Source organism: Nannobrachium achirus (assembly GCF_963921795.1).
Source record: "Nannobrachium achirus genome assembly, chromosome: 2".
Taxonomy (NCBI): Eukaryota; Metazoa; Chordata; class Actinopteri; order Myctophiformes; family Myctophidae; genus Nannobrachium; species Nannobrachium achirus.
This window is the reverse complement of record NC_137811.1, coordinates 53062017-53088047: the sequence shown is the minus strand read 5'-3', so window position 1 is coordinate 53088047 and position 26031 is coordinate 53062017. Positions and strand designations below refer to the sequence as shown.

The 26031-nt window shown below is 43.4% G+C and overlaps 1 protein-coding gene across 1 annotated transcript in view; it reads right to left on the bottom strand.

Moving 5' to 3' along the window:
• LOC308298948 (small ribosomal subunit protein uS5-like) overlaps window positions 1-25143 on the bottom strand; it is a gene marked incomplete at both ends in the record, with an annotated part of 30368 nt that extends 5225 nt beyond the window's left edge. Inside the window, 4 exons of the mRNA XM_080742643.1 lie at window positions 7329-7662; window positions 9404-9529; window positions 11795-11911; window positions 24988-25143. Of these exons, the coding sequence (XP_080598769.1) occupies window positions 7329-7662; window positions 9404-9529; window positions 11795-11911; window positions 24988-25143 (733 nt within the window). The remainder of the gene's footprint in view (window positions 1-7328; window positions 7663-9403; window positions 9530-11794; window positions 11912-24987) is intronic.
• Between the last annotated feature and the right edge of the window lie 888 nt (window positions 25144-26031).

Below are 26031 nucleotides of genomic sequence, written 5' to 3'. Positions count from 1 at the left end.
CACTTGTAGGTATATTTATTAGATTGTTGCCTTTCTTACCTTATGTACACAACTGTCCAGTCCAGTGATAAGTTGCTTTATATCAGACGAAGTAGCCTATTCCTTGGTGCTTCTTGATATAAACACATACAATGTGTTGGTATAAAATGAGTCGTAGCCTACACATATTTTCTCATCTTGTCTCATGACAAGACTTGATGAAAGTAACTCACATTCCGCCCAGGTCAATAACACTAATCATCAAAATAGCATGAATCGATCTAAACAAATAAAGTCTGTGCTGATGATGATGACGGTTGTATGGGTTAATGTTAGGCAGGCTACTTAATAGATATATAGATAGATATATTTAACATAACTAATAAGGTGTTGGTGTTATAGTCATGGGCCATTTAGCCAATACAGTGTAGACCTATTCATATTTAAATCTTTCCGAGTCAGTGTAAAACGGCTCTGAATCCAGCAGAGAGATTTCCTTCTGTATTCTCTGCTGGTTTGTTTTAATATGCTTACATATTTTTCTAATTTCATGCCAGGTCTTGTTGACGGATTTGGAAGAGATTTCGAGGCTCTGGGTCCAAAACGCAACATGCAGTGTGTCTGTGTGTGACATTCTCCTCCATTGTGCTGACAGTTTTAAATGACTGAGTGAGGGCTGTCGGACTTCAAAGCTTGTCGGACATAGCGACAGTAACGAGGTCGGAGAGGTGGGGGCGGAGCACCCGGGAGTCATGGATTATAAAGACCACCGGCTATGTGGCCGCCTGGGAAAATGCTATAAAGTAGAACAACCATTAAAAATTCATAATCATTTAAAGTTTGTATCGTGCTCAGACTGTCCTTGCTTTGGTTCGTGACAGTTTGCTGCTGCTGCTGTTATAGATCAGCCTATTTGTCGTACGATGGTGTTGCGCGCTGAAAATATCAGAGCTACAGGCTCACAACACGTCTCAACTCGCCAGGTTGTATATCTGCCATTTAGATATGCAGAAACACCGTCATACTGCGAAGGCTCGAAGCACATTTTCTCCAGTTTATCAGCGCGGTGTACGGGACTTCTTTGTTCGCTTGGAGTCGGGGTTTAGGTTTACTGTTATGACAAACAGAACCGGGCGTGATCTGAACCAAGCCGGACCCGGTTGAGGATAATAAAACAGGGATACAAACTTCTATGGGTCGTGGAATCACTTGGATACGAGCAAGAACAGTGACTGTCTGATCACAGCAATGGATGGATTAAGTGCCAAGAAAAGTGGTGAAAGTTGGTGACGATGCAGTTGCTTGCGCCATCATGACATAACATAAGATTAACAAAACAAAACAAAACATGTTTGCATATTAAGGTTGAATGAGATGTAAAAGCCCAAATCATATATGAATTGGTAGGCTACTGTGCGACCGCATCGCGCAAGCCCTTGCGCCCACTTTATTCATTTTATTTTTTGGCAAGCCCTCCGAGTCACGAGTAGATTAATATAGACATTATTTAGTTAATTATAAAAACAGTAACAGATTGCATCTGTGATAAAGTGGAAGAAGTGCAGCGCTATAACATAAAACAGTTTAATAATCGGCACGTAGAGAGCAAAGACGCGTACACTCAAAGCATATCCCAAGCAGCAGAGACGCTCATGGACCCATTTACTCCCAGATAGCTTTGCGTTTCCCACAATGCAACGCGAAATGGCGGTATTTGCGAACTGGGTTATGCTCGTTGAGCCGCTGGAACAGTTGTCGTAGATGTCCCAGATGCTCTTCTGCAGATGTGCTGGCCACTAGGATGTCATCGAGGTACACAAACAAAAATGACATTCCCCGCAGCACAGAGTCCATCAGCCGCTGGAAAGTCTGCACTGCCCCTTTAAGGCCAAATCCGCAAGAACTCAAACAGTCCAAGCGGGGTGATGACAGCAGTCTTGGGAACGTCGAGCGGGTGGACCGGTACCTGTGGTGATAACCGCGCACCAAATCGATCTTAGAAAAGATGATGGCCCCCGCCAGGTGGACGGAGAAATCCTGGATATGTGGAACCAGGTAGCGGTCATGTGTGGTGATATTATTTAGTCGACGAAAATCAGCACACAGGCGCCACTGGCGCCACAAAAACTGGCGGCCCCACAGTGGGGATAATGTTCCACGCCATGCTTGGCGACAGCGGCAGAGAAGGTGGGGACTGTCAGAGCAGGGAACTCGGCCATGAGGCACTGGTACAAATCCCCTGTGGCGAGCATATTGGCCAGGGCAGGCGGCCCCGGCCCCCCCAGTGTGCAGGGGTATGTGTCAAATGACACAGAGTCAATGAGCCCCCGGTTTGCAACGTCAACTTAAGGTCTATGAGCACACAAAAAATCGTCCCCCAGTATTGGCACGGTCACGGAAGCAACAATAAAGTCCCAGCTAAACTGATGCCCATTGAAACACAGTCACATACCTAGTACAAAACGTACGGATGGCAGTCCCATTAGCCGCATCCAGCGGCGGTCCATGCACGTTTCCCAACGCGTCCACGGCAGTCGCAGGCTCCTCCGTGCGCCCGAATCCACCTGCAAGCGCCGACCAGAAGACGTGTCCTCAATAAACAGCATCTCATTGATGACGCCAGCGCTCATAGCTGCTAACGAGCGCCGGCTCTGGCGTTTCCCTGGCTCTCAAAACAGCATGGTGGAATACAGCGCTTTGCCTTGGTGCCAAAACGGCGATGATAATAACACAGTCCGCTCTCATCTCTCTGTGTCTGATCCCTGCGCTCAGACACAGCAGCCACCGCTGGATCAGACACAGCAGCCACAACGTATTGGCGGGAGGCCAGCAGTATCCTGTCCGCCTCTTCCGCTAACCCCCGGTAATCCTTGGTGCGCACGAGAGGAGAGGTGGCCAAAGCCGTGCGCACTGGAGTCGGGAGTATGCATGTTCTCCATTAGTTCAGTAGGTTTACTGTCCCCCAACCCGTTGAGTGACAGCAGGCGATGTGCGCACTCTTCGTCGGGGAGCTGAAACAACCGCAACAGCTGCGCTTTGAGAGCGTTGTATTTTCCGTCTGTTGGTGGCTCCCTCAGGAAACCCATGACGCGGCGGGTCGTTGAGGAATCCAACACGGCGACGACATGGTAGTATTTGGTGTCATCCACCGTAATTCCGCGGAGGTGAAACTGTGCTTCAATATGTTGAAACCACAGGGCAGGATCATGTTGCCAAAACTCAGGCAACTTGATTGTCGCCGCATACACGGCCGGAGCAACGACAGGCACAACACCGTGCTCTGCGTTCTCATCGTCAGCCATATTCTACACTTAAACGTCAAGGTCACCACTGTGGAAGTGAGTTAAATGAGACGAACAGACGGAGTACGGGAGTCTCTGAACTTTACTTCCAAATAGAGATGTTACCGATCAATCGGCAATGGATCGGATCGGGCCGATCAAATCGTGATCGGCGATAATCGGTGGTTTAGATCAAAAGGTAAATTCACCGATCCGATCGATGCATCCGATCAACCAGCCGTTCAGTATGCCCAGTTGATTTCCACAGTGCTGAAGGAATAATTAGTTACTGCTATGATAATAAATACATAGTAATGCTGGTAAATAACTATAAGGCAAATATATAAATGAATTCATGAGTGAATTAATTAATTAAAGTTAAAACATTAACATTTAGAAAATATAAATAATATATAAATAATAACTTGATCGGATCGGTGATTGATCGGTATCGGGTGATCAAACTTTTGTGATCGGTGCTCGGTGATCGGTTCCAAAAAACCTGATCGGACCATCCCTACTTCCAAACAATTTGAGTTACACACACAGGTACAACCCCTCCCTCAAGTAACCTCGTATTTCCTCCCATACCACCCAAGATAGCTCCATCTAGTGTTCACCACAATGTTAACTTCCATCTGGAAAGAGAGAGAATTTATCAAGCTGCCACTAGGATGGTAGCTCACTAGGGGTGTAACGATATAGTAACTGTATCGAAATATCGTTTTTAACTTAAAAGATCGAAGTATATCGAAATAAAAACAGCTAAAATCGAATCGTATCGTTTTATTTTGTATCGTATCGAATCGGCAGTGCAAAGAATCGATTGTATCGATACTACCTACTTGTGCATTGTATTTAGCATTTTTAAGAAGAAAAAATTAAAAGTAGGGGTTTAATTACTTTTCCTTTCCAAATAGCTAATCTGGTTTATCGATACATGTGTGTAATCTCTGGGTTCATGTCAAGGTGCAGGTTTGTCAATATACAATGTCCATGTATTTGCTAGATAATCACTGTGTTTACTTATTTATATCCATAATACATGTTTCCCTTAAAAACCTGCACTATCCACACCTTTCACACAGATTTAATGTCTTTGCTAAATAGTTACTATATCGATTTTAAATCATTGAATCGAATCGTATCGTTACACCATGAATGAACCAATATCGTCCATGTATCGTATCGTCAACCATGTATCGTGATATGTATCGAATCGCTATTCAAATGTATCGTTACACCCCTATAGCTCACTGTTTGTCTCTTTGTCTGACTCTCTTCAATACAGCAATTTATTGATAGTCCTTTGGCTCGTCTCTGTCTTATTTTGGTTATTTGGTTCATTTATTGTTAATAAAATATCATTGTATTTAATGTTTTCCATTTTCCCAAATAATTATTAAAAATAAAAGAAAAAAGTTATTGAAAAACACAGCCTGCTCACGTATTGGGAGGGTAGCATGGGTGTTTTTTGCGACCGTAGGTCGCAGTTTAGTATCAAAACCTCCACCGGCCGTCCGTCGGTCGGTCGGTCTGTCGGTCGGTCGGTCGGTCGGTCACACGTCACACGTCACACGTCACACCTTTGCCCTGCTCATATCTCCGCATCAGTATGACATCACACCACATGTGTACACAAACCTTTGTGTGCGTTGCTGTGGCAACAGTCTGTTGTTGCTGGTCTAACAGACCGTGTACGTTAGCAACCACCTTAGCAACCATGGTTTTACCCTAGCAACCAACTGTTTACCATAGCAACCATGTTTTTTTACCCTAGTAAGGTACTTGATCTTATGAGTGTATGTTTGCAAGCGGGCGGTTATATAGTCCCCTGATGATGTCATCATTATGCCCATATTTAGTGGTATGGCGAGGTCAGCTGTACCCAAATATGGAGTCCATGCAGCAGTGGTAACCATAACAACCAGGGCTCTCTCAAACATATTGAGTAACCATGACGACCCTCTGTAAACAAATGTGGATCAAACAAGTGTGGTCACTGATGATGACGTGCTCTGACATCACTCTGTGACATCACAAGCTCATGGGGTAACTGGGTTCATTATATCTTTATCCTGTCAAGCAGAAACCTTGTATCTCCATTTTTCTTGTCCCTTTTATGCCCATATATGGAGATCCCTGATGTCAACAGTATATATGCCCATATATGGGCATGCCACCTTTCGTGCCCATATATATGGAGCTGACTGTCGTTGTGCCTTTTATGCCCATATGGAGATCTCTGTATATGTCGGTTCTTGTCTCTTTTATGCCCATATATGGAGATCCCTGATGTCATCAGTATATGCCTATATATGGGCATGCCCCCTTTTGTACCCATATATGGAGCTGACTGATTTGTTTGCGGGTGGTGGGCGGACCTCTTTGACATGATGTCACCATGACTCAGCCATAACAATACTGTATAAGCCTTATATGGTTATAGCCTGGTGTTGCTCATACTAATTCCTCACTGCGTGTCCACTACCAACAGGGGGTGGTGTTGTGCAGTCTGGTTTATTAACCAGGCTAATATGGTTATAGCTGAGTCATGGTGACATGAGCGTGACAGGAACTCCTGGAGTTCCCATTTCAGCTATGCCCAAATATGGATGGTGTTGTCTAACCTCAATGTCATCAGTATATGCCCATGCCCATATATGGGCATATACTGCTTATGAGCCGATGAGTTGTGTCAGAGTCGAGATCCTGCTTGCATCTAATCTGTCGGTAGATAATGCCGGTCTTATATAAGGGTCATTTGTGTACGGTGTGATGTCATACTGATGTCAGCAGTGTGATGTCATACTGATGTCAGCAGCTATGTCTCTATATATGTAGTTATATGTTGTTCGTGTCCAAATATGGGGCTTGTGAGGTCAGACTTAGTGAGATTTGTCGGTTATATTTGTGGAGATAAGCGACCAACGGTCGCTTATCTCCCGATTAGGGAGTCTTACTGGTAATAAATCTATCATGGTTAAAATGGAGTTTGAAGTTACAATGGGTGTGTATGTAGAGAGGCCCTGAGCCTGGAGGGCCAGATAACATTTACATCAAATATCTAAATATTGAATGAAGCAAATTAAAAACTGTTCAGGGTGTTCATAAAAGCCTGATTAGACGATAAAATGACCAAAAGTTTTTTGAAAGTGGAATATCCCTTTAAGTCCATATATGTATATTATGCCCATATATGAAGATCACTGATTTACACCCTACCTTCTTATCTCCATATATATATATATATATATATATATATATATATATATATATGAATGTATATTAATAAAGGATGAAATGAATAAAATGTCAATACTCCATATACAGTATGGGCATTCCCAAATGATACCATGTTATGTTATTAAGCTATACTGTGTAAGTTGCTAAACTAGTGGTCAGTAGCGGTATTGCTTTTTTCGGCCGTTTTTCGTCCGGAGTCGTCGCGGACCACCGCCGCGGACCACCGGAGCGGCGCCACAAACCACCGTGACCGATACGAATCCGTGGAGGGGTATAACGCATGGTAGAACGTAATTTTCTGGCCAGGATTTGGGGATTAAGAGGTTAAGAATCCTTCACCATGGTAAACACTGTAGCTGAGCGAGGCTACTTCCTGAAGACACGGCAGATACGCTGTGATTGGCCGGTAGTGTATCATGTGTGTATGATCCGCGATGTGATTGGCCAACGTATACACAACGTATACAGATGATGCAGATGACGATGATTTTTCCGCGAAAACCGGACCCCGGCCAGGATCATAGAAAACAAAGAGAAGGCTTTAGAAGCTGAAAATAACGGAGTGGGTGTTCTAAAACTTTAGCGATTTAACAGTTAGGACAATTTTAAGATTTGTTTTATAAAACAAACATACCCCCAAAATAATGGAAATTCACTTCCCAAAACTCAAATATGATTTGAACCACAGGGCAACTACAAATTTTCGAGTTTTAAACATCGGTGTCGGCCAAGAATTTCCTTATCGTGCATCACTAATTAACATCATTTTTGACAACTTGATAACGTATTGTTGACTTGTGATCATCAAGTGATTATTCTCACCAAAGTTGCCCACCGTGGAAGTGTTCCCGGAGGTAGACGTGTAGCAGTCGTTGATACCGGCCAACATGAGCAGCGTCTTGGGAATGTCTGCCGACACGATTCCGGTACCACGGGGGGCTGGGTGAAGACGCACCAAGACAGAGCCGCATTTGCCGCTCACAATGCAGGGCACCGTGTGGGGCATGCCGATCTTTTTGCCAAAGTGGCCTCGCCTGACAGGCACGATGGACAGCTTGGCATTGTTGATGGCATCACTCATGGCAATCTGTGCATTCGCATCGCACTTGTCGCCCAGGCCCACATGGCCGCTGCGGTCTCCGATTGCGACAAAGGCCTGCAAGACACACACAATATCCATGATTAAAGTCCCAATGTACGATTTGTGAAATAGTATGCACACTGCACACTGGTGCAGTTTCTTAATTAACACAATACGTAAAATGGGGGTTTGGTAATATTGTGCCTACTGTTCTACATACTGCCAAGCATGTGAAGAAAAAAAAAATGAGGATTAAACCTTTGCTTTTACATATATATCTGTATTACATTTATTAATGGAAGATGACTGAACTTAAATCCATTCGATATCAGTATGTAGTTGTGGCCAGTTACCGTCGTGCACCGAAATGGACTATCTACAAGCTCACAATGCATCACATAAACAATGCGTTGCAAGCTTTTAGATCTGCCATTTTCAGTGTGTGACATTGTGGGCAACCACACACATAAAAAAATCCAATCGAAAAAAAATACGCTTCCATTGCTGAGCAGCCTCTACAACCATTTACATTGAAGCTAACGTATATCCGGTCGGGAATCCTGCCGCCGACCGGATACGGAAACCGATCAAATCGGATGCCGGAAATCCGACCGGAAGCAGTTTTCCAAGGGTGATTAGAGACCGATTTGTGAATAAACAGCGATTATACTCTTCAAATGTTTTATAGCGATAAAAACACATTAACTTTTTCCCTGCCAGATTATTTATTTATTTATTGGGTCTGGTGCCATCAACACGGAAGAGAATTGGTCTCCGTTGATGTTAACGCCTAATGGATTTTTAAGACCATCACTGCGACGATGTGATTACAGTACACGGCGGCGCGACCCCTCATCAGCTTAAGGGCATCAACAAGGTAAACGAACGAACGGCCGTATTGGCGCGGCGCGACGTCGAGAATTGGGGCGAACGGGAACGTCCAAAGCAGTATAAGAGTTAAAGTCTCGGGACTATCGGGCGAGGCAGAAAGGAACATAGGGATTTTCTCAGGACTATCGAGTATCGATAGAGACAGTAAATGAGTTAATTTGTTCCAGAATAAATTCACAATGAACATAGATTACAGTTTCACTGTGATCTATTGTAATTCTTGTAATATGGTGATATATATGTCATAGTATATTAGAGAAACAGCACATTCGAGACGCGGAGCACTCGTGGTGCGGCACGGGGCGGAGCAAGCGGTCGCCACAACAACGTACTCCAGGCGGTGCGCCGCTCTATTGTCCACGACACTGCGAGCGGCTACCGAAGCCCCCCTGTATCCACGAAGCCCAAACGAGTTACGAGGCCCCCCTGGGTCCACGAAGCCCCAAGCGGCGCGAAGGCCAGCGGACCTTGGTCCTGCTCTTCGCCCCCGAGCGCCGCAGGCGCGAGTGGCCGCGAAGAGCGGGCCAGGGCCGCGCGGCCGGCGGAGCGCCGCGCGAGTTACGAAGCCGTGGTGAATGCAATCGTTATATTTATGCCCAGGCCGTAAGGCCTGGGCAAGCGCACGTTAAACGCCCTGTCCAAGTGACTACAATGGAGCTAATGGCTAGGCTAGGCTAGGCTAGGCTAGGCTAGGCTAGTAAATAAAGAGTAAACACTTCCGGTCTGCGGCGAGTTCAAAGCGTGACGTAACTCTCTTATATACACTCTGGTGAATGGCAGAGCAGTGGCTGACGTCGCCATCTGGTGGTGATTAGTGTGTGGTGAACGTCAAAACGAGTGCTCCTTGACAACTTTTACTGGTTTCTTGAACATACTGTAACATATATAATATGTGATATGGTGAAGTGTAGGGTTAACAGCTCACCGTGAACGTGGTGCACCTATTTGGTGCACCTTTTTTTTGGGCAGACACCATTCTCTCCTTCTTTTCCATTTTCAGAAGCTTGTGCTCCAGAGTCGAGCCGAAGAAGAAGTCCATGATCTCAAGCTCCTGGACACAAATTTAACAAGTGTCAACAAGGACGACTGTATACATTTATGGCAAGCATTCTGATTTCATCAAGTCATTCAACCCATTTAAATTCAACCCCTGAACAGTAAGGGTTTTGGACATATGACCCGACAGATCGCAGTTCGATAGTTAGTGTGGTTGCCCAACAGGGCAACACGATCTTCTTATTATTCTTTCTAGATAAACTTTATTTCGGCACGCTACTCCTCCAACAGTTTTTGCGCCACACACTCGCACCATGTCAAATGGACCGGCTTCACCAGGAATAGTGTGCTCGCATTTTGCTAAGACAAAAGTTGTATAATTTAATTGATATTAATTTATTAGTGAATTAATTTTCCCCACTGACTTAGAATGGGAATAAAAAATTCTCCCGTTCAAGTATTTCTTTCTCTGAAACCGTAAAGCTTAAAGTTGGAGTGGAGGTTCATAATAAATAATAGTTCAGTCAGATAACCCACGATAAGGATTGAAACAATGTTTATTATTATTATGAATGAGTAATGCAAGTGTGTATATGTCACATTTATTTTGGCGTCAGGCTCTGCTCTCCCTGCTCAGCGCAGCACAGAAGAACATCAATAACCATTAGGAGCAGGGAGATATAAATATATACAAACACCCCCCATGGGGAACAGAATTAACAGCAGAGCCTACTGGTGGTGCTGGGGAGGCGGTGGGGGCAAGCAAGTGCCAGCTGCCAATCAGCAAGGCAGGAGGAAGAGACAACTGAACAGGCTTTAAGTAGGTTGGCAATGATCAGCTGACTGCCACGTCACCTGTGACGCAAGACTGGCGTAGTAGTGTTGTAACAGAACTGAATGCAACCGCATTGACCCCTCGGGTATATGCTGACTGAACCTATGATCGCAGGCTCTATCCATTTCAGCCAGATAACCCACGATAAGGATTGAAACAATGTTTATTATTATTATGAATGAGTAATGCAAGTGTGTATATGTCACTTTTATTTTGGCGTCAGGCTCTGCTCTCCCTGCTCAGCACAGCACAGAAGAACATCAATAACCATTAGGAGCAGGGAGATATAAATATATATAAACACCCCCCATGGGGAACAGAATTAACAGCAGAGCCTACTGGTGGTGCTGGGGAGGCGGTGGGGGCAAGCAAGTGCCAGCTGCCAATCAGCAAGGCAGGAGGAAGAGACAACTGAACAGGCTTTAAGTAGGTTGGCAATGATCAGCTGACTGCCACGTCACCTGTGACGCAAGACTGGCGTAGTAGTGTTGTAACAGAACTGAATGCAACCGCATTGACCCCTCGGGTATATGCTGACTGAACCTATGATCGCAGGCTCTATCCATAAGAAAATTATTACATCAGTCCTTTTCCTACATATTTTCTCTAAATGTAACAAAAATCTGTACACATGATCTCTGTACCCATGTGATTAACATATTCAAGCAAAATTGTTATAGTCCATACTGTTTGTCTGTAATAGGCTTCCAAATTTAGTGGGAGGGCCTATTTTTTTTAAATGCCAAAAATCACTAACGAAACGTCCAGTCAATCATATGCCGACTCAACGAATCCCCAAAAGCATTTCCACTTCGACCCATAGGGGGCACCAGAAATGCGCAAAATGTAACCGTTTCATAATAAGATAAGAATACATTTGTGGGAGGAGCCCATTTCTTGAAAACAAGAAACCCTAACACTAACCCTAATCTTATATCAGGAAAGCAGGATCAGCATTTGAATCGTACGTCGCGTGGCCTCGGGTCCCAGAGTTTTCGTCGGGGTCCCAGCGGCGTACCCCGAGACTCCCATTGAGGCGAGTCGGGCAACCACACACATAAAAAAATCCCGCTTCCATTGCTGAGCAGCCTCTACTACCGTTTACATTGAAGCTAACGTATATCTGGTCGGGGGTCCTGCCCCCCGGATACGGAAACCGATCAAACCGGATGCTGGAAATCCGACCGGAAGCCAAGGGTGATTAGAGACCGATTTGTGAATAAACAGCGATTATACTCTTCAAATATTTTATAGCGATAAAAGCATAATAAAGTCTTGGGACTATCGGGCGAGGCAGAAAGGAACATAGGGATTTTCTCAGGACTATCGAGAGAGACAGTAAATTAGTTAATTTGATCCAGAATAAATTCACAATGAACATAGATCTATTGTAATTCTTGTAATGTGATATGGTGAAGATAATTAACCACTTGACTGGGGATTACATTTTTCAATCATTTTAGCACATTAAGGACCACTCTTTACCTGGATACGCATGCTGTACTTGTAGATATCTTCCAGGGAAGTAATCTCTCCATCCTTGACAAGGCGGCCCAGTCTGGTGGATGGATTCCACTGAGGAGTTGGCCGAGGATATAGCAGCTGTCAAACGGCAGAAAATTAGGATATAAGTTCGATTTAGTTTTTGTGTTTTTAGTTTTTTTTTCCATATTAAAAAAGATTGAATGTGAATCTTTAAGAAGGTTTTCATTCCAACAGATAGCTGTTTTACTAGATTTATATGGCAAACTAGGCTTCTTTTGGGAGAGAGTATCCGTGGTTTTGGGGGGCGGGGAGATACAGGTCTGAGATTTGTATAGGATGTCTATTGGTCATCGGAATGCATTGTCTCCAGTTTCCTGCACATACGTGCTGCACCTGTTTGTAAACATAGCATTCTTCAAGTGACTCGCTAATGTTAACGCAGTGTTTCCCCTACATGCATTAAGCAGCAGCGGCCCGCCGCTCCTTCAAATCCGGCCGCCACTGTATGATTTTCTTTTTTTCCCCACAACAATGTAGCGCTCATGTGAAGCATAGCGTTCTAACTTCTCTCGCTTACATACGGTTGGAAGGAAATGCATATGACTAGTTTCTCCCCCTCCCCTCTCTCATTCAGTCCAGTCAGTCAGTCAGTCAGGTAGCAGCCTCGCAGGCTGAGCAGTAACGCATCGCGCTGATTCTGAGCTGACTGCGTCTTTGCCCCACGTTAGTATATTTGCTACTGGTGTGTACAATTAAGCCCGGATCATAGTTGGGTCGGTGTAGTCTTTTCGAGTCTTTTTGAGTCATGAAACTACAACGTTACATCATTCCTCGCGGTGGACAGCTTTCCACCGCGAGTCCCAACTCATCTCTGTTTTTACTATCAGACAGACAGGCTCTACACCCCGTTCACTGATTGGTCGACCTGAACCGGTCTAGACGGGGTAAAGGACTTCACGTGGGCCGTGACTATAATGGCCTGCACTTATTTTCTGACTTGAGGTGGAAAGCTTTCCACCTCAAATTTGCGGTGGATAGCTCTCCACTGTAGACTCTGATCCGGGCTTTAGAAGATTTGGGCTGTGGATAAAAGCAGTGCCTCAGCGACGGGTTTGAATCATGTAGTTTACCGCTGTTTGGCAATAGTAGGCTTACTTGTCGCATGCTACTGAGAGCTAAGTGCCAACAATAACGGTTGTCATTCACTCACTTGTTAGATGTGGAATAGAAATGAGGGATGCATCATCACCACCACTGTCATTAGGCAACAAACATTTTTGACTAGTCAGAAATACATTTTGCTGTTGTGCTTTCATACATGCACACAGAGAGTGTGTAGCAGCGGTGTAAAGTAACTAGTACATTTACTTTACAAGTAATAGTTACTATTAGGGTATTTCAAATTCTCAATACTTTTACTTCTACTCCACTACATTTATGACATGATGGCTATATGAAAATAGCTGATCTACAAGCTCACACAGTGACGCGTTGTGAGCTTGTAGATCTGCTATTTTTAAATGATTTTTTTTCGTATATTTGGAAACAGTTATTATGATTACTGAGAACTTTTACTTTTAGTACTTAAGTTTATTTTGACACCAATACTTTTCCACTACATTTTTTATTCCAGACATCTACTTGTAAGTTGTAACACAGTATGTCTACATTAGAATGTTGATACTGTACTTTTTCCACCACTGGTGAGTAGGCCTGTCCTCTAAAAATCGACGAATCGACGCGTCGCTTTAAGCCCCGGGAATCGACGCCGATTGTTTGAATCGAGGAGTCGAAAATATATATTTTTTTATATCACCAGTTAGCCTACTACTGCAGTGCACTGCTGGACTGGTGTCATGTACTTCCAGACCTGCCAACCCTGGCAATTTTTCGTGCCCGCGCGGCGCCCGCAGCGCCCGCGGTGCAATTTTTGTTGTTTTCCCGCACAAAACAGCGTATATTTTGGGGGGTTCCATGCACCTTTTTGGGTGGGACCTTTACAGTTATGTTAACAAAATTTCACACCAGAAATGTAGCACATTGCATGTCTTGACTTACACTAATAGGAGGAGGCAAGATGTTAGAACAACCTTTTAAATAAAAATGCCATTTGGTCTGGAGAAAAAGTAGGCTAGTATTACCAGGCAATACAGTAATGTTGCTTTGGCAATATTGTTGACAAATCTTTAATAAAATATACTAACTGCACTTGCTCAGAGTTAGTTAACAATAGACTAGCAAAACAGTCTCACCAGTGACTTAATGAATGAACATACATCAACATAATCATGTTATTCAAATAGCAAAATAGCTTTACATTGTCAGGTAGGCTATTTACCTTTAAATATTTACCTGTGTCTTTGTTAAACATTGTTAATTGAGCAGCCTAAATAAAACCACCTTTCTGTGCATGATTTGCATGAAGTTGAAAGTATTCAACTCATGTAGGTTTCTAGTGCATTCATTAATTGATATATAGGCCTACATTGTGTATAGATCACATACCGTCTAGTCTGAATATTCATTCATAGAGGATACAGGCTACTCATTGTTAACAAACCATTAATGTCTTTATATATTCACAGGTGATAAATAACTTGTTCACCTTTAATGTTTTTGACAATACATATGAAGAGTTCATTTGCAAAAACAGATAAAAGCCATTTTGGAAAAAAATGAGATAACTATTGTAAATAAGAGTTAACTTAGAGTTTTATTAGAATATAAAATCAATTTTGTTGTTAAGGCAGATATATCCCATTCTAAACGCCCTCAAAGATCAGGTTTTGTAGCAAAAACAGACAAGTGACATAGCTCTTTGTTTGCAGAAACAGATAAATCCATTGGGCAGCGTGTTTAGACCATGTGATCCAAGATGGTGCCCCATTATGCACCAAACTTGTCTCAAACATTGTTCAGGGGTCTGCCATGAGGATAGTCAAACCAGGGGCCATGTTTGGCCCCCAGGGACCATGTGTGGCCCCCAGGTGCCTCTGGGTGCCACAGGCGCACTGTTGCCCCGTTTTGCACCAAACTTCTCTCAAAGACTGTTCCAGGGGTCTGTCATGAAGATAGTCACACCAGGGGCCATGTGTGGCTCCGAGGGGCCATGTGTGGCCCCCAGGGGCCTCTGGGTGCCATAGGCGCACTGTTGCCCCATTATGCACACTGTTGCCACCATTATGCACCAAAAGTGTCTCAAACACTGTTCAGGGGTCTGCCATGAGGATAGTCACACCAGGGGCCATGTGTGTCTCCCAGGGGCCATGTGTGGCCCCCAGGGGCCTCTGGGTGCCGTAGGCAGACTGTTGCCCCATTATGCACCAAACTTGTCTCAAACACTGTTCCAGGGGTCTGCCATGAAGATAGTCACACCAGGGGCCATGTGTGGCTCCTAGGAGCCATGTGTGGCCCCCAGGGGCCTCTGGGTGCCATAGGCGCACTGTTGCCCCATTATGTGCACTGTTGCCCCATTATGCACCAAATGTGTCTCAAACACTGTTCAGTGGTCTGCCATGAGGAAAGTCACACCAGGGGCCATGTGTGGCTCCCAGGGGCCATGTGTGGCCCCCAGGGGCCTCTGGGTGCCATAGGCGCACTGTTGCCCCATTATGCACACTGTTTCCCCATTATGCACCAAAAGTGTCTCAAACACTGTTCAGGGGTCTGCCATGAGGAAAGTCACACCAGGGGCCATGTGTGGCTCTCAGGGGCCATGTGTGGCCCCCAGGGGCCTCTGGGTGCCATAGACGCACTGTTGCCCCATTATGCACCAACATTTTCTCAAACAATGTTCAGGGGTCTACCATGTGGCCCCATGTGGCGTGTGGCTCCCAGTGGCCCCTGATATACAGGGGCCCCTGATGAGGCCTGTGAGGTGGCCCCTGGTGTGACTATTGTCATGGTAGACCCATGGACAGTATTTGTGCCATATTTGGTGCAGATCAGAGCAGCAGTGCGCCTTTGGCACCTGGGGACCCCAGGGGCCACTGATATGGCACACTGGGGCCCCTGGTTTAGCCCTTTGTGTGACTATTGTCATGGCAGACCCTTAAACAGTGTTCATGCTAAGTTTGATGCAGATTGGAGCAATGGTGTGCCTTTGGCACCCCGGGGCCCCCGGGGGCCCCTGATATGGTACACTGGGGCCCCTGGTTTAGCCCTTTGTGTGACTATTGTCATGGCAGACCCTTAAACAGTGTTCATGCTAAGTTTGATGCAGATTGGAGCAAGGGTGTGCCTTTGGCACCCTGGGGCCCCCGGGGGCCCTTGATATGGTACACTGGGGCCCCTGGTGTGGCCTGTGAGGTGGCCCCTGGTGTGACTATTGTCATGGTAGACCCCTGAAAAGTGGTTGTGCCAAGTTTGGTGCAGATTGGAGCAACGGTGCACCTTTAGCACCCCAGGGGCCCCTGAGTTGTCCCCTATTGTGCCCCCTGGTGGCTACATGTGGCCCCTATAAAAGTACAGACTACTTAAGTATGTTGTCAAAACGTTGTTTTTTCTCTCCTGTAAAATTCTGGAAATCCTTTTTGCGTCCTCGATATGGCAAAATTCAATGGTGAAACATCAATTGTGGAGTTATCTGTTTTTGATAAAAAACGACTGTTGGAGTTATCTGTTTTTGCCAAAAAAATAAGTTTAAATTAAAAGAAAAACTATTTTCTAATAAAGTAACATTTTTTATGATACATCTATTTTGTTAAGTCATTTTTACTTAGTCAAATCCACCCAACTTCAGTTTGATTGATATTACTTTGAGTGCACAATAAAAAAGCTGGATTTGTGAACATTTATAAAAACTGAGTTATCTGTTTTTGCAAATGAACTCTTCATATAGTCCTCCTAATTCATTCATTCATACTCATTTAGAGATAGCTTTAGAGATGGATATTTACTCTAAAGCCCAATCATGGTCAATGTATGTTTCAGTTTACTGTACTACGACCTGCGTCACAAGTTTTCCGACTTTGCTCGCGTGCAACACCGTCGTATGACGAAGTACAGTATAACACGGGCTTCATACACAACAAGCTGTAGCGGTGTCGACCGCAGTTTAATAGTGTAATATTATTGTACGTTTATATATTACCTGTTATACTACAGGCAGCATTGTGGGGGGCGAATTGTCCCTGTGCAACTGCATCGACTCCGACGACTCGCACAACACGGCCATTCTCCGTTTATCTAAATAATTAATCTGATTAATATCGCCGATATATGTACAAACCGAGCGGCGACAGCTGACTACATGACATGAAACCAAAACAAACTCCTGTTTCTATCCGGTTGAATTCTTCTTCTGACGACAAAAAAAGAGCATACCTTCTGTTCTAGTGCTCCCCAGCGCCATGCGCCCCATTCACACACCATTCAAGTGGTGCCTGGGAGGAACTACACGGCAGGGACCAAAAATGTTTCACTTCAATAGTGTGCTGCAGATCCCCCAAAGTTGCGTAGCAATGAGGGGAAATAGCGTACCTGCGTATTGACACTTAAAATGCGTGCTGTTTACGCAAAATGCGTATAGGTTGGCAGGTCTGTACTTCCAACTGAGAGATATAGCAATTGGCGAACAGTTATTTATTGTCTCGCACCAGCGTAGGGGTGAAAGTGAGACGGAACGGCCAGAACCGCCGCATCGTTAAAAAATTCGGAGCCGGGACAGTGTTCCGTTAAGAGGAGAAGCACACTGTCAAAATCCCATATTAAATAACCTGCCACAGCACAAACGCACGTCCACGAAGTAATTAAACAATCTACAAAAGTCAAATTAACATACACAAGTGTAGGCTACTAGTTACATTTTCTAATTAAAGTGCTTCTGAATTGTTCCAGTGTTGTAAGTAATCCATGATGATGATGTTTGTTTCGCTGTGTTTGCGTCCATGACATGTCCACACTGACTGCTGGCTCAAGCGGGAGCTGTGCCTCCCGCTGTTTATGATCCGTTCCTGAAATGAATCCGTTCTCGACACCGACTCATTACTCTGTCAGTGATCGGTGTCCCGCGACTGCGGACTGGATCCCTATTTGGCTTTTCAAGCTTAAGTAAATAACCTAAGTAAGTTCTGTTTGTCAGATTTGTCAGGAGGAATAAACAACCAGGTCTATGAAAACAAGCCCAAAATAAGTGAATATAGGCCACATGAGCACTTTAAACCTAAATACATCCGCTATTTGAAAATAGCCGATCTACAAGTTCACAAGCAACCACCAGGGGCGTCACAAAGGGGGAAAAGTGGGACTGAGTTACTAGGGCCCAAGGTGGAGGGGCCTTAATTATTTTATACTTTAGCAATCGAAAAATAGCAGATAGGCCTATACAAGCTCACAGCGCGGCACCGAGTGCCGCGCTGTGAGCTTGTAGATCTGCTATTTTTGAAAAATCGTGAAAATGGGTGCAAATCTTTGAAAATGTGTATTTCTTAACATTTGTAACTCATATTTTGCTTCTGGGGGGTCCCTTGGAACTATTTTGAGATGGGGGTCCGTGGCCAAATTCATATAATTTTTGGGGTCCTCCTTCACATGAAAAGGTTTGAGCACCACTGACACTCCCCCTATGAAGAACATTAATGGGGGGCCCACAGTGAAGCCTTGTACCCAGGGCCCAGAATTTGGTGCCCTGGCAACCACCATTATTTACAAGCAACTTTACAGAAATAAGAGCCCAAAATAGCTTATAATAGTCTGACTTGGCAACACTGCATGGTATTTCATCCAACCTAGCCCAACATGGCTTATATTATCAGACCTGGCAACTGCATGTTGTTCTCCACACACTGTAGGCTAGGTTGCTTGCTAACACAAACAGTCAGACACAAACTGCACATTTAGCCAACCACAAACTACACCACTCTAAAATCATTATCAATACGTTTTTAAATGAATCTTGAGAAATGTACAGCTAAGCTGTAATGAATGGGACAACAAGTAAACTTCTCCTGTAACAGTGCCTAGTGGGTTTGTACTCGGTGCTCAGCTGTTTCTCCATCCAATCAATGAGTGTAGCAGAGAGCGCTATAATCTCCTTCCAGCCGTACCTAATCGAGAGAACAACCGTATTCTAAACATGAGTCACGTTGTTGTGAAAATAATTCCTCTGCAAAAAAAAAGAAAAAAAAAAAAAAGAATCCTAGAGCGGCGACCAGATTCTAAGGGGCGGTGGCCCGCCACTCCTTAATGCATATAGGGGAAACACTGTTTGAGGCAATTTGTCCAAAATGGACCAATCTTACAAACTTTGAAAGCCAATCTCAGCCAATCAGGATGGAATATGGACAATCAGAGAGACCCATGTCAATCACATGACTGTAGAGATACTGTCTACCAATTTGCGTGATTTTTGGACAAAATCTGCAGGAGTACTGGCCAAAAGGTAGTTTTGCACAAATTGGCCTCCTGGTGGCGCTAGAACAGGCCCATGTGAAAAATGTGGGGCAGAGGTTCTGAATTGGCATCCAGGGAGTGTGCTTACAAAGTTTGAAACTGATGGGTGGAGTTATAGGTAAAACTACAAATCGGCCTGTTATAGCGCCACCATGAGGCTGATTTCAAAAGTGGCATTTCTTTCTCTGCCTAGTGGGAACTTGTGTGCACGATTTCATGTTAATTGCACTCTGCATTTGTGATTTGAGGCATTTTGTCCAAAATGGACCAATCTTACAAACTTTGAAAGCCAATATCAGCCAATCAGGATAGAATATGGACAATCAGACAGATCCGTGTCGATCACATGACTGTAGAGATGCTGTCTACCGATTTGCGTAATTTTTGGACAAAATCTGTAGGAGTAGTGTACAGAAATGTGTTTTGCAAACATCAGCCTCATGGTGGCGCTAGAACAGGGCCATTTGAAAAATTTGGGGCAGAGGTTCTGAATTGGCATCCAGGGAGTGTGTGTGCTCATTTTGGCAACGTCCAGGCCAACGGCGCCGGAGATTAGCTGGTAACAAACTCGGAGGACGGACGCACGGATGCACGCACGGACAGGGGCGAAAACATACTCTCCCCCTGCCTTCGGCTGGTGGAGACAAAAATCACACTTGTGTGAACTGAGCGGTGGAGGCTGCGTGTGTGTGTGTGTGTGCGTGCGTGCGTGCATGTGTGTATGTATGTGTATGTGTGAATGTGAGTGTGAGTGTGCCTGGCCGGCTGGCCTGAACAACAGCGCCCCTCCCTTAACATGTGTGGTCAGAAAAGGTACTGCAGGCTACATACAGACAGACACGCACGCACGCATACACACACGGCCACGTATAGGAGACGGTGTAACCACCGCTCAAAAAAGAAATGCTCCTCTACTCACTGCTGCTCAACGCAGCCTTTAGACAACAAGTCATTACGTGCGCATCCCGCATCAAAAACTCATTCAAGTCGCCCAGGGACTCATTCATGTCATGGTCCTGGGGTCCCGGGGATGCGCCTCCATTGGAGTCCATGTTAAAATAATTTACTTCTTCTACTTAAAGGAGCTATAGTCAACTTTTTTTTTAAACGGATGCTAAAATAAAAAATAATGTTTCAAAAATATTTTATGAAAAAATAAGCTTCATATATGTGTTTCTATTTAAAAATTACCACACAAAGCGTAAAATAATGATAAAATAATCATTTTGGCCATTGTCAGGCTGACACTTTGTTTACATTCTTGTCTATGTTAGACTAGGATGTAAACAAAGTGTCGGCCCTACAAAAAAAGTTGACTATAGCTCCTTTAAGTTGCTATATTATTTTAGATAGTTTAATTCGTTTTTTAATGTATTGTGTAAGATAAACACTGTAAAGATTTATTATCAGTTAAATCTGGAACAGCTAAAAACTATTTTCACTAGTTCTCAAAGTGGGGTCCTGGGTCCTTGAGGGAGTTCCAGGGGGTCCCCAGATAAATGATAGTTAGGAACCAAATAGAACTTTATGGGTCTGTAACTCGGTGAACAAATGGAACCAAATGGACCTGTTCCATTTGTACTCTAGTATTTTAACATTTAATATAAATTGGGGTCCCAGTGATATAAATATAATTACATGGGTGTCTTAGCCTAGTGTATTTAGAAATCCTAAGTTCAAACATTAGCCAAATTGTAAAATAAATATAAGAAATAGGCAAACATTTTGAAAATAGACTATCTACAAGCTCACAGCGCTCGAAAACATTGTATTGAGGACTCATAAAACTTTTCTGGGACCCATTTGAATGACCACCTGTGAGTCCCGGGACCCATTACATTGAAAACCTAGTAACATCACTGGACAAGACACCCCCCACCCCCCAAACATTATTTTTAAACAGATCTGAACGATTGACACAAATTACCAATTTGGATTTAAAAACCGAGATTTCCGCAGAAAGGCTACAAATTGTCATGCCTGAAAACTAGCACAGCACACACACAGGTACAGATAATGACAGTGACATTAACATGCACATTCTGGTGAAATACAGCCACTTAGAATGCCTCTGCCTAAAGGACATTTGCTGCGGTACTAAACAAAACAAGGCAGCGTATTGTGTGTGTGACGTCATCACACACGTGTGGTGGGATTGATAGCGGAATCGTTAAGGACTTTGGCTAACGATTCCAAGGAATTGATCCACAAGGATAGCCTGACACTCAGCCTGAATTGACATTTCGTTTCACTTCATTATTCAGTCTGAAAGTGCTTCCCCCCAAGGCGATTGCAGGGATGGGCGTTGCCAAAAAGAGGCAGTCTTCAGCGATTGGTTCACCGACCAACCCATGACATAGTGTTGTCATCATGGTTATGTGTGGCTGGCTAGTGGCTAGCCTGTTGCTTGCTAGTGCTATTTGCTAACCAAAGAAACAGTCAGAATAGGAGCACTACGAACTAGTAATCAAACACAACATAACATGCCTGCTACTGGTGTTTCATAGCGAGATCGATACGATCGCATTTTACCGCAATTTACCGCATTTTATCGCGATGCGCGGTACGGTACGGCTGCGGCGCTGGTGTACTTGGAAACACACATGAGTTCTGGGAAACCCCCACCCACGCTGACGCTGATTCACGACGCTGATTCGCCGTGCGGATTTTCAACCGAGGCAGGCCTCTTTAATGAGAGCACTTCTAGACCCCTGAATCGCCAAAACAAAAAACTTAAAGGGGTGTGGCTAGCGATTCAGGGTCTGGAACTAGGCTACCACAAGGAACCAGTTCTCCACAAGAACCGGTTCTCCATTCCCATCCCTACTTACATTGAGTTGTCCTTCACACCAGGTTGTGAACGCTGCCAGTGTTTCGTTACTCTGAGAAAAATAAAAACATAACATAACATAACTTTGTTAGCATCACCCCTCATGTTGGATCACTTAACTTTGCTTTAATCTCTATTCTACCGCATGACATTTCTTAATCTGTAATGAACAGTTATGACTCTGTAGCCTGTTATTCATATAAAAACATTTGACAGTGGAACTGCTAATAACAATGGGGGGTTATAATAATAACTTAGTTTATATATTTTATCAAAGTGCCATTCGGTCTAGGGAAAAGTAGTGTTGCCATTGCAATACTGTAGATAAATCTTTAATAAAACCAACCAATGGACTACTGGTCAGTACAGTACTTTATGAATGAACATAAATCACTAGGGATGTAAACGAATATTTGAATAGTCGTTTATGAGATCAAGTCAAAATGTAAAAAAAAATGTAAAAAACGAGTTTCACCCGTACTGATATAGCGCAACACCACCAACAACGCACAGTTGCATGATAGCCAGTTTTTCATAACACTGGTCAGAGTCTAGTAATGGGCAATCCTGTTAATTTCAGTGAACTAATCATTTCGTTCACGGTAATGATCCGTTCAAACGATTCGTTCATATCGTTACCGTCCCATGAAATACACAATCGTGGGAGCGTTTTTATTACGTCGCGAGTAAAGCTGGCCTCACGTCTTTTGTGCCGGGGGCTATTAGGGGGAGAGGGGACGGGTTGGTGTGAACGAAAGTGTAAATGACACATTTCGGGGATTTGAACAAATCGCTCACGAGTCTCACTAATACATCAAAACGGCGTTCAGTCATCAGCGCGTAATAGCTGGGGGCGGAGTCAAGCGTGGGGGAAAACATTACACTTACCTCCATTAGTTAGAATGGAGATTTCCGTGTTTTTCAAATCAGATCTTTTAATAGTATAGCGATCTTTTAATTAATTGCAATGCCTTACATTGATTCCTTGGTTGCCAATTAAACAGCATCGGGATTAATTATTGTATTTATATTATTCAGATCATACAAAGACCATGGTTATCTGATTTACCCCACCTGGTAAGAGACACACTGTTACATTTTCTATTGACATGATCAATTAAACTTATCACAATATCAAAAAACAAAAGCCATTACTTCATCAATGATGTTTATGGAACACGTTTTAGTGAATTCCAAGGAGTTTGGAAGTTAATCAGTGGTGTAAAGTAACTACATTTACATGTACTGTACTTTACCTGAGTGTTTCCTATTTCCAGTACTTTTACTTCTACTCCACACTACATCTTGGATCCAAATATTGTACTTTTACTCCACTACATTTATATGAAAACTTTAGTTACTAGTTATTTTGCGGATACAAATTATAATATTATAAATTATACATAAATAAACCACTTTAGATCTGCTCATTTAGATCTGCTATTTTCAAAAATGTTTTTACTTTTTACTTTTGGTACTTTTAACGACACTTTCATACTTTTACTCAAGTACATTTTGAATTCCGGACTTTCACTTGTAACAGAGTATTTCTATATTGCAGTGTTGATACTTTTACTTGAGTAAAGTATATGAGTACTTTTTCCACCACTGGTATTATTATCAATAAACGATAGGCGTTCTGTCCTCGGTATTAAAACTACTATTGTATACTACAGTATAAAACAATAACATTATTGATGACTTAAAGGCTGTTGGTTTGATTGATTATATCTTGTAATAGTGTCTCTACCAGGCGATGGAACACTGCTGCAGTGATGCAAAGTTTGCAAACGTGTTTTTGTAACACAGAATTAGTAGAGATGGAGAGAGAAAAACAGATCTCCGATCTCAGTGCTTTGTGTAACTTGGAGAAACAGAAAAACAGATCTCCGATCTCAGCGCTTGAGTAACTTGGTGAAGAAGATACAACAAGATAATCTGACTTCGATAATAAACCACAATCTACTGGCTTAAACGCCTCGCATTGTGAGCTTGTAGATTTTTGGCACTCATAGATTGGCAAAAATAGATTTGGTTTAGTAGACTGAATAGGTGGTCAAAGTAAGGAGCAGAGTTGGGTCCCGTATTATTCCAGAGGTTTATACGATGTAGCCTGCAGCTAGCGTTAGCCAGCCATTCAGAATCATAATAATCTTGTTAGCTTGATAATAAGTCAACTTTCCGACGGCGAGTGAACGATTGCATTCCAGATGTCCTTGTGATGGATTTTCTTGGCTGTCAATGTTTCTATCGTCCAAAAGAATCGCTCTGAGCGTGATTTAAAAGATAGAGTACGATGTACGCTGTAATAACTATATGGGGGAGAGCGCTTTGTTTTCCCCCAGGCTAAAACCGGATGTGACGTTTATGGGCGTTCCTTTCTAGCTCTGTGTGGATGTATGATTCGATTCTTATGAACGAATCACTTATGAACGACACATCACTAGGTCAGACCTGAGACCACAGCAAACAACCTCCCCAGTGAGCAGTATGCATACAGTACATGTATGCACAACGTTGCTTGTTCCCATGGATTTACATTTACAAAGCAATTGGATGGAAGTGTGGACAAAGCACGGTTTGGAGAGGCTGTCTAACATTATAGAGGTAATAGAACGTTAGCCTCTACGTTATAGACTTATAGACTATTCGAATAATCGTTCATAATATAATTAGGGTAATCGATTTTCATTTTGGACACCTTTTTACATCCCTAATCACAATGTTCATGTTATTCAACATATAAATTGTGTACTCAAAAGTTTGAGTACATCTGCATTAAACCATTTAGTTTTTGGTACAAAGTATTTACATAAAAGTGATAAAACCTTGTAAAACTTTTCAGTGTTAATTGAGTAGCCTAAAAAAAACATGTGCAGCTTATAAAACATCTAGTTACTCTTTTGCAGGGGTGTTTTTGTAACATTGTCTTCATTTAGGATGTGCATATGACAGCATTAAAATAACATACGTTTCCGCCCAGTTGAGGGTTTGCTGGATTATATTGGTGGTAGAATGTAGAATCACTGGATGACAGATTGACCTTCTCACACGCAGGTTTGATAGTACCGCGCATGCCTTCCATTTCATTGTCGTCTTGAGGGCCTCTGCCAGCATCGTCCGGCATTTGCACTGTCCCATCTGGATTCTGACCCACAGGTAGAGAACGGCTGTGTGTAACTTAATCAATTAACCACACAATCTACAAGCAGTGTTATTTACTTTTCTTCCTAAAACTATACGTACATATAGCTCCCAAGTAATTCGTCCACCTCTTAATGTTGTGATCTGGATGGGGCCTCCTACAAAGTGTTCTCTTTTAGAAATTTGGCCGATGACAACAGCCACAACTGCCTTTGCATCCATGACCTGGGAGTGTTGGAAACAGTGGTTAGAGATGTATCGATACCATTTTCAGTGTACAAATGGGTCCATTAAGTCACCAACACTTTCACCTATGACAGATTTGCCTAAATGCATTTGGTCCTTTCGCCTGACACTTTCGCTGTGGAGGAGTGTCTTTTCACCTAGCCTGTCCAGCTGATTCACCACAGTTGAAGAGCTATTTCGCCTAACCTCAGCCTCAGACTGTCCATGTTTTAATATTATCCCTTTGTCATTTAAATATTATAGTGACTGTGGTGTTACCTGCCAAAAGGTGACCATTACACACGGCTATCCTATGCACTCCATAGAAATTACATCAATACAGATTAGAGCTATAATTAATAAGTGCACTGCGCAAATACGTAGGCCTGATATCCTGATATTATAAACATCATGGACATGAAAGAAGAAAAAAAAATGCGATGAATGGGCCAGACAGGCTAGGTGAAGATTCTCCTCCATGGCGAAAGTGCCAGGTGAAAGGACCAAATGCATTTAGGCATTTGTCATAGGCAAATGTGCCTGACACCCATTTGTACACTGCAAGGTTCCCTCACATTTTCAATGAATTTCCAAAACCTTTCCAGAATATTTAACCCATTTTCCAGGACTATTAAAGGTGATACAC